At 41.9% G+C, this 9,268-nt stretch overlaps 1 protein-coding gene across 10 annotated transcripts in view; it reads right to left on the reverse strand.

The window, feature by feature from the left end:
- LOC102446317 (uncharacterized) overlaps positions 1 to 8,077 on the reverse strand; it is a 51,543-nt gene extending 43,466 nt beyond the window's left edge. For 2 of the 10 annotated variants that reach the window (XM_006113060.4, XM_006113058.4), the window contains exons 1-3: positions 7,932 to 8,059; positions 6,200 to 6,290; positions 3,719 to 3,787 (exon numbers count right to left, since the gene is read on the reverse strand). In XM_006113060.4, the coding sequence (XP_006113122.1) occupies positions 3,719 to 3,787; positions 6,200 to 6,268 (138 nt within the window). In that variant the 5' untranslated portion in view covers positions 6,269 to 6,290; positions 7,932 to 8,059. Of the gene's footprint in view, positions 1 to 3,718; positions 3,790 to 6,199; positions 6,291 to 7,673; positions 7,833 to 7,931 lie in introns of those variants that run through there. The other 8 variants (XM_075921545.1, XM_075921547.1, XM_075921542.1 and 5 more) reach the window with 7 other exon arrangements.
- Between the last annotated feature and the right edge of the window lie 1,191 nt (positions 8,078 to 9,268).

Raw genomic sequence — 9,268 nt, forward strand, 5'->3', positions numbered from 1 at the left:
ACAGCAGCCAAAATCTGCTCTTGTTGCCCATCACAGGTCTGCCTAGGGAAAAGAGAAAAGGCTTTTCAAAGGAATACATATTTTGGAGGTAAGCCAGGGAAAAACTGGGTGTTATTAGAAAGCAAGCAAAGTACTGATTTCATGATTAATGATTTTATGAAAGAAAAGAGTTATCACATTAGAAACAAGCAGGGTATGAGGGAAAAAGATGGTTCATAAGTAAAGCATTAAGGATTAGTGACAACTAAAGTGGGGCCAAAAGAGTAAACCAGAAGAGTAAATGACAGGAGTGTGGTTGGGAGCAGAAGTTATGCAACTAGACAACTAGTTCGATTAGAATGAAATGAAGTATAGTGTCAAATAGGCAGCGAGTGGCTCTCACATTTCAAGCAAACTGAAACTGGCTCTTCCATATTCCACAAACAAACCACCGACAAGAGGAGAGTTCAAGCAAAGAAAGAATGGGCATGTTTTTTCTTCATTTTGATAACCCAGACAGACCCATTAGTAGCTGAATACTCTCGTCTACACTGGAGTTTTGAAATGAACTTCCTTTTGTGCTACTTGAAAATAACAGTTGTGCAGAGACAGGAGTACACTAAGATGTAAAAGAGCAACTAATACCACTTTCCACCATCCATTACAATACATATACAAGAAGGTAGGTCAAACAGCCTTGTATTTAGAATAGAACACTAAAGCCCCAACCCTGTGAAGGGACATTTGTTTAACTTTACCACATGCTTGAAGGTAAACATGAGCATAGTCACACAAGCAGTGGCCTAAAAAGTACAGTAAAACTCCAACTGTTCGGCATACAGTGGTCCCCGCCAATCCCTCCACCCCTGCCCGCCCGCCTTAAACAGCTGCTTGCCTCTCGCCCCCTCTCTGCCGCCGCCTCTTACAAGTTTCTCCGCATGCAAGCCAGCTGCGCAAGGCTTCCACCGCCTCCCCGCAACACTGAGGAGGGTTTGCCCCTCCCCGCGCCGTTCCCTGCCGACCCCCCACCGCGCAGTGCGGGTCCCGGAAGATCTGTCACAGCACCCTGCCGGAGGACCTCCCAATACTCCAGCATATCCAATAATCCGGCACCCCCTCGGTCCCAAGGGTGCCAGATTATCGGAAGTCTACTGTATTAGGGATTGAATTTCTGGCCGCTAAGAAGATGCTCCTGTCTTTATAGTACACACCATCACCAGAAAAATAAACCGATTTCAAGACGTTTAAAGAAAACTTTGTTTGATAACATTTGGTCAGGCAAGAAACTACTCAACAGCTACAACTGTGAAATCCATAATTCTCTTTTTTCCTATGGTTTATCCATATGATCCTGTCTAGTTTTTAATTGTCTCTCTCTGCTGTGTAAACTGGTTTCACAACATTGAAACCAACTATTGTATATAGGGGGTTATAGGCTAGGATTAGTTAAAGGGTTATTTCATAATGGGCTGGGATTGTTTTGTAGTACTTTAGTTTAAAATGATTGGTTAAAGTATACTAGATAGGACCCAAATTTTAACTAGATAAACTGGGATCCAAAAGGAAGTTCTCTAGAACCTAATTCTAGAGCTCAGCCTAATATCAGAGCAGTCAAAACCATCATCTTCTGTCACCCTTACCAGACAAAAGCTGGAGCCCCAGACAATCTGATCCAGTCACCAAACAAGAAAAAATTGTTCTCTTTATTGAGAGTGGTGAGCACTGTATGCATAGTGTGTGTATTCTGTTGATCAATATAGGTTAAGGATATTACCATGTAAAGCTGTTTCACTAGGAAAAGGTTAAGCAGAAGATCAATCCCTTGAGCCCAGGACAGCTAAGGATGAATATTTAAACTAACCAGGTTTCACACTGAACCCAGGACGGATAAGAACCAAGCCTAGGACGGGAAATGATCGAGTTCCTAAATTACCAGGGTAATACCCTGACCTGAGTCCACAGTGGAATAAACTGGGGTCCCTATAATGTCTAGGTAACATCTTAACCTCTCCATCCAGATTTCATTACTGCTCAATTTTAAAATCACATTTTAAGTAATACTCAAGTAATGAGACATTTGTAACAGATCAGTAACTGCTGGGAAGTTGAAAGTCTTATTATTTCAGTATTTTAATCTTTTCCCTCAGCGTTATTCTTTCATAGTGATTTTTTTTAGTGGTAGTAATACTGTATCAGCAAATTTAAGAGATTTTCTGTACAGCAATCTCAATTTATTTCACTTTCAACATTTTTGTCATTACTAATGAGCAACTGACTCAATAAAATTAAAACCCAGGAAAGGAGGTGAAGGACATCATTTAAGTTGGACATTCAATTTGTGAAGCTGTAATACATAAAGTCCATTCTTTGAGAAAAGACAGTCTCCCAACTGGATATGAGAATCTTTTCTAAATTAAAGGTTTTTTGGCCTGTTCTATGATGAAAACCCAAAATTAAGAACAATTTGAAGCCTCACACTTCTGAGACAGCTAGAGACCAGGTGAGTTACAAAATATTATGTTTGACTTCTCATAATAAAGGTAGGAGAAAAGGTCATTAAAAGTATCAAAGATTGCATCCCTCATTGAGTCAGTTCTTGTTACGAGGTAAGAATGCAGTCTGAAGACACTAGGTAGAAACAGCAGAAGAAAGTACCAGCCATTGAAGTTCTATTAGTATAAAGATTGCTAACCTTACATTAGCTGAAAAAGACTGCATACAAGAACTGTAGAATTTGCCTAATCATTTTGAAACCTCTCTTTCTGATTTACAATACTTTCTAGTAGGTAACTTCCTACTGGTATCAAATTACAACAGCAACATTCCTATTATTGGTTTCACTTAAGTTCATTATATTTAAACTCTTATGTAAAAATTGAAAATAATGGTCCTTTGTAACTAAAGTTAGTTATTTCTAATCACACTTAAGTTTTCCCCAAACTTGGCCAGTTGTATGAAACCAGAGGGCTGTGTCTACATTGGCATGATTTTGAGCAAAAGCGCCTGACCTTGCGTAAAAACATGCTGCCTGTCTACACTGACGGGGAGTTCTTGCACAAGAACACTGACGTTCTAATGTGTGAAATCAGTGCTTCTTGCGCAAGAACTATGACGCTCCCGCTCAGGAATAAGCCCTCTTGCGCAACTGTTCTTGCACAAGAGGCCAGTGTAGACCGGCAACATGATTTTCTTGCGCAAGAAAGCCCGATGGCTAAAATGGCCATTGGAGCTTTCTTGCGCAAGAGAGCATCTACACTGACACAGATGCTTTTGCGCAAAAGCACATGACAGTGTTGACGCTCTCTTGTGCAAATAATTTAACGCAAAAACTCTTGCGTTAAAAGTATTTGTGCAAAATCTTGCCAATGTAGATGTAGCCGGGGAGTTAATCCAGATTTTCCTTTTAAATTAAAGAGAAAGCAGACTTTGCAGTTGCAGCACACAATTCAAAATACATATACTTTAACTTCACTTAAAAGTTAAATTGCAAGAATACCTGAGTTTCAAAAAACGGAGGTGTATTGTGTGTATTTAACAATGTTAACAATATTTGAAAAAGGCTCAAAATACCAGCATTGGAGAATTTTGGAGGGATTTCATTTTCACATAAAATGGTGAAACAAAGCAATTGAATTGCAGATAATTAAAGATTCAAAACCTTTTAAAAATTACTTATAAGAAGTTTACAGAAAGTTTAGAAGCATGATATTCTTAAGACGTTAAAAAAATATTACATTACCTTTTTATGTTTTGCTCCACGGAAGTGTGATTGAAGGCTTATAGAACTCATACATGGAACTTTACAGATCTAAAGAAATTAATTACATTCGGTTACGCTACGGTCAACTTTAACACAAAAATAGGGTTTTGCAAGCACAGCAAGTAGGTCTACAGTTATGTATTAAGTTCTTTTCATTAGATTTTATTATTTAAGAAACTGGTGAAGAATGTATTTGAAGAAGGCTTGTGTGAGAAATTTAAAGCAAGATAACAAGCAGTACATAACCTAATCACATTAAGTCTACTTGGACATCTGGAAAGTGAAGATACTAAAAAATAGTACCAGAACTGTGTAAACATATCTATTTTTTTTTTAATTCTGCCAATTAAATCATTTTTGGATTTACTCTCCTTTCACCTCCTAATTTTTGACAGCATCTTTTTAATTCGGTAGTTTTCACACTGTTCTATGGAGTATTGGTGGGTGGTCAGTGTTGAAATAGATCATCAGGGAACTGGACTAGATGACCTCTCGAGGTCCCTTCTAGTCTGATGAATCTATGATCACATGACACAAAGAGCATAGAGAAGAAGCTATAAACAAGAAGGGCTGTGATACCACTATAGTGATACAAAATCTCAGAATATCACCAATATAAAGTCAGCACAAAAACCATGACTGAAGGAAGACCTCAAATCTATCAGTATTTCCTGCTCTCTTCAGAGATAGCAGAACTCCTCTCATAACACCAGATCAAACAAACAGAAAAAGGGGACAGTTGAGACTAGTGTTTATTGCTTCTAAAACTCCCACAGCCGGATGCGTATCATATGCTAGATCTCTCTCTCCCAATGCAGATATTTTATCAGAGGTGATTTCTCACTCAAGAAACTCCATCAGAGCAGGGATATTAAAATTTAAATTAATTAATTGAATAGTCAATGGAATTTCCATCAACTACTCATTAGTCGATAAGGATGCTTCCGCTTTGAAATGTAGCAGGAGCTGACCAGCTCTTGCTACATTTCCAAGGCGGAAGTGCCACACGGTGTTCTGCCTTTGAACTGTATAAGAGCCCCAGCAGGGACTCTTGTACATTTCAAAGATTGAAACGCCATGTGGAATCCGAGGCTAGAGGGGAGTCTTGACTCTTGTACATGTCAAAGGTGGAATGCCGCCACTGACCCCCAACAGAGCTGGAGGGGAGGGGGGAAAACCAGTTTAAACCAGCTCCCCCCCCCCCCCAACACCCTTTCCTCTTTCCGATAGAGGTAGTGACTAGTCGCTTGCATCCCTACATTAGAGGGGTAGAAAACATGTAAATACTTCACAAAAATTAGGAAAATCAATTTATTGGATTTAGCTTGACACTTTGAAAGGTTTAAAAGACAGCACAGGATTCTGTAGTCAATATGGACACTAATACTACACAAATAATACACAACCAGGACTCTATTCTGGGTAACTTGAGGCTGAAACCTTTGAGCCTTTCTGTGCTGGCTTCTTATCTGATTAAATCGAAAAGTTTGGAGAACACAAGATGACTTCGTGGACTCTCTAATATTCAAGAGTTCACAGAAACATTGCTGAGGAAATCTTGCAGTCAAGTCAACTGTGGACTTTTTGAATCTGAGTCATACTTACCCTTGAAAGAGACAGAACAAATTATCTACAATTTCTCCTGAAGTAACTTGGGTACAAGTATCAAAAAGGACCCTATATTATTAAATGGATGACTTAATCCAGAAAGGGGAGAAGCCATCTTAGATCTATTTCCTAATGTGGAGGAAATGAACCGTGCTAACACTGATCACAGGTTACTTTAATTCAGTACCTGAAGAAATAAATTCATGGTGGGCAGTAGGGATAAAAAATCCCGTTTAATTGGTTAACCAGTTAAAAGTAATGTTTAACTGGTTACAGAGGTGGACAGATGGGCTAAAGCAGCCACCTCCACCACAGAGAGGGGCTTCTTCAGCTGGCTGGAGCACTCCACCTGTGGCAGACCCCGCAGGGCTGGAGCAACTCCCTGTCCGCAGCACGTGGGAAGCTGCTCCAGCCCCCAATGGTTAACCCAAACCAGTAAACTTCACCCATTAAGGGTGAGGCTTACCAGTTAACCATTCACATTCCTTGTAGATAGCAGAACCAGGGTATTAAGTTCATACAGTAAATATGGAGCCTAACTAGAAGCTCTCAACACTCTCGATTTTTTCAACACCGCGAGGGGAGGAGACCAACATTTAATTGCAACTTCTGTCATGTCTAATTTTGTGTTTACTTTTTGGCTCTCTTGCATGCTACCAGCATCATCCACATTAATGAAGTTACCTGTTTCATGCACTTTGACCCCTATTGGCTAGCAAGTGAAGATCTTTATATTGCACTGCATGACACACTTAAACTAAGGAGTTAAATTAAATTCGATGTAATCACTAGATCACACAAATCTATGCTATATAAACTACAATTTAAAAAGCCATCAAGAAATCCACTCACCTCACAATAAAATATCTTTTTCTCAGGTTCTTGTTTAGGTTTAACTTCGTCATCATTGGTGGTACTCATCTTGTAAAAGTGGACCAAAGCACTTTAAAAAACAATGAATTCATATCTTATTTGCACATTTTTTCAGCTTAAAACTATTACTAGATATCTATTACTAGATATCTAACTCAAGAAAACATCTGAATAGAATCTCTAACACAAACTAAAAATATTTTCTACAGTGGTCTTCATTATGCAAGCATTTACTACAAAGACATAGATGAATAGATTAAATTAAAATCCAATAAGCTACTAAAAGCAATGTTATGTTATTTGTTCACTGAATCTATCTTAGACTTCTTCTACTCATTTATATAGCTTTGTGGTTTATGATCTTTTACAAACTGAGACAAAGAACAGCAGTTCATTTTCTTTAAAATGCCTGACTGCTGTCATCACACTTACTTCTGTTATATAAGACTTTTCTAAATGCAGAAGATGCACCAGTTTTTTACTTAAATGTGATAGTTAAACCTATTTTGTTAAAAGTGGTGCAGCTTTGAATGTGGCCAAACTAATAAAAACCGGTTTAAACTGATGATCTAGTGGGTACCTATCATTCATGTGTTAATTCCAATATAAAAAATTCTTAGTTTGCCCACTAGAAAAAGTATGTTATCTATTTCTATACTAGCTGAAAATGTATTTTGGTTCATTCTCTCTCATAGAAAAACAGGCACCATAGAGATTGTGAGATAGATAGATATAGATATCTGTCTATCTCACAATCTGTTTTCATGTAAAGGTTTGTCAATTTATCTGTATTTTATTCTGTTTTGCTGACATGAATAAAACCATCAGGCATGTGTTACACTAAGGTTATCATCTGCATAACTGTCAACTGCTGACAGCTTTCAAACCCAAGGAAGAAAAACAAATTACAAGTGGAAAGTTATAATGCTCTCTATTTTCTTTTCTATTCCAACCCTTTTACACATTCTTCTATATTAGAACTGAGGCAACGATTTGCAAACACCACTATTACTCAGCGTTATCAAGTTTAGCCTTTATTAACGAATCTTAACCAATCTGATCTTCTCAACGAAGAAACATTAACAGTGTCAATGCACCAGTACACTGAATGATTAGATTTGAAATATTTTTAGTGTGTGATGGTTAGCCAGAAACAAGCATTATTATCCTTTCGCGGAAACCCACACTAACTAGTCTCCCAGCAGACACCTCCTTGCCCTGTAGCAAGGGGAAGCGAGCTGACTGGCTAGCTAGCAAAGACGAAGATGCTTTTCACCACCCAGCCATGGCTGGGATCAAGGTATCGTTTCAGAGCATTTGGATGGGGGCAGAGATCTCGGGCCTCAGGAGATGCTGAGCGGGCAGCTGTTATGAGCACGGAGAACAACATGGGGGGGGGGGGGGAGGCGCCTTTCCAGGCCGGGGCTACACCCGGTACAAAAGCCATAGTCACCAGGTGCGGGAGAGGGCGCGCGAAGGACTCGGCGCCTCAGGGCAGCGGTGAGGCGGAAGCGGCGGCGAGGAACGTGGCTGCTGCGAAGAGACAAGCGCCCCGGTGAGCAACGAGACGGGCACCAGGCCGCAGCGCCCCGTCCTCTCTCCGCCCCCCCCCCATCGGATTCCTCCCACCCCCACCCGCCTCGCGTTCCCACCAGCGCGCGCAGAGACCGGGCCGCCCCGGAACCTTCACCCGCCCCTCCCCCTCCCTCACCGGCCGGCACCGGAACGTTCCCGAAGAAAGCAACCTCGGCAGCACCTCAGGGAATGCGCCACTACATCCGGGACCCCGGCTCGAAACGTCACTTCCGCCCCCTAACAGCCGAGCCCGCGAGAGAAAAGGTCGGGGAGAAGAACTGACGGCAAGACTCCCTCCCAGCCAATAGGAAGAGAAGAGAAGACGTCTCTCCCAGCCAATAGGAGGCGAGGGAGTTTCTCCCAGCCAATAGGAGGCGAGAGAGCTCAACCGGGGGAGCCCGAGGTCCCGCAAGTGGGTTTGTCTGTGGCCGCAGGCAGCGGCCAGAGCGCGTGAGGCAGGAGCCGATACCGGGCCCGCCCAGCCGGCTTGTGGCCAGTGCGGGCTCCTCGGCCGGGCTCTGCTCCCTGCAGCCCAGGGCAGGGGGCTGCGCTGCTCTCCTCGGGGAGGGGCCCAGGCCCCCTCCAGTCGACACGCGTCCCGGTGATGCGTGTGGCAGTGACCAGCGCTGCCCAGTTAATCGCCAGTCACGTCGGACCCGGCGTGTTCCTCAGACCTGGCGGCTGAAGTCCCTGCTAGGTTCTAAGGGAGCGTCTCAGCTTCATCTTCTGGAGTTTCTAGCCTCTGTGCTCATGGGGGGAAGCTGGCAAATGCGATCCCTGGCGGTTCCAAAAAAGGCAAAAGAACCCAGAACCATGATTTTAGCCCAACCTCATGTGTTTGAGGGGCCTGTCACTGGTTTCTCCGTCCATTATCCATGTCTGTTGTTGTCCTGTAGGATTTAGGCCTCAATTCAGTGTGACATGAGCAGGAGAATGTTTCCAGAGACAGTTCTGATTTTGAGTTATTGTGGCTTTTATTTCATTTTCAATGTATTGTGGCTACTGGAAAATTGTCAGAGATCAATGATCTTTCCAATTTCCCAGTCACATACCAGCGTCATAGAAGTGCTTATTGTACTTCCAGAGCCTTTGCTTTTTAAATGTATGAAGAACAAGTAGAGATTTGATTTGCTCACAGGACCCTATTGTCCACAGTTAGGCTGGGGTTTTTTACTAGACCGAGGTCACAAATACCGGACTGTCCGGGCCAATACCAGACACCTGGCAACTCTATGACCACAGTGTTTATTTTGCATACACATCTTGCTGCTGCTATTTCCCTAGAAAGTGTTTAACTTTATCACTATTATGTTGTCTGTGTTTTCACTGTCAAACTGTCCATGTGGATTGCTGTATGTGCTGGTATACAAACATGGCTTGGCTCCCTGTCAAGACATAGAAAGGCAACAAAGATGTCTGAGATTCATCTTGCCATTGTGCACATTGAATTTATCGCTTAGTATAATGTTCCCC

The sequence above is a fragment of the Pelodiscus sinensis genome, chromosome 2 (genome assembly GCF_049634645.1).
Source record: "Pelodiscus sinensis isolate JC-2024 chromosome 2, ASM4963464v1, whole genome shotgun sequence".
Taxonomy (NCBI): Eukaryota; Metazoa; Chordata; order Testudines; family Trionychidae; genus Pelodiscus; species Pelodiscus sinensis.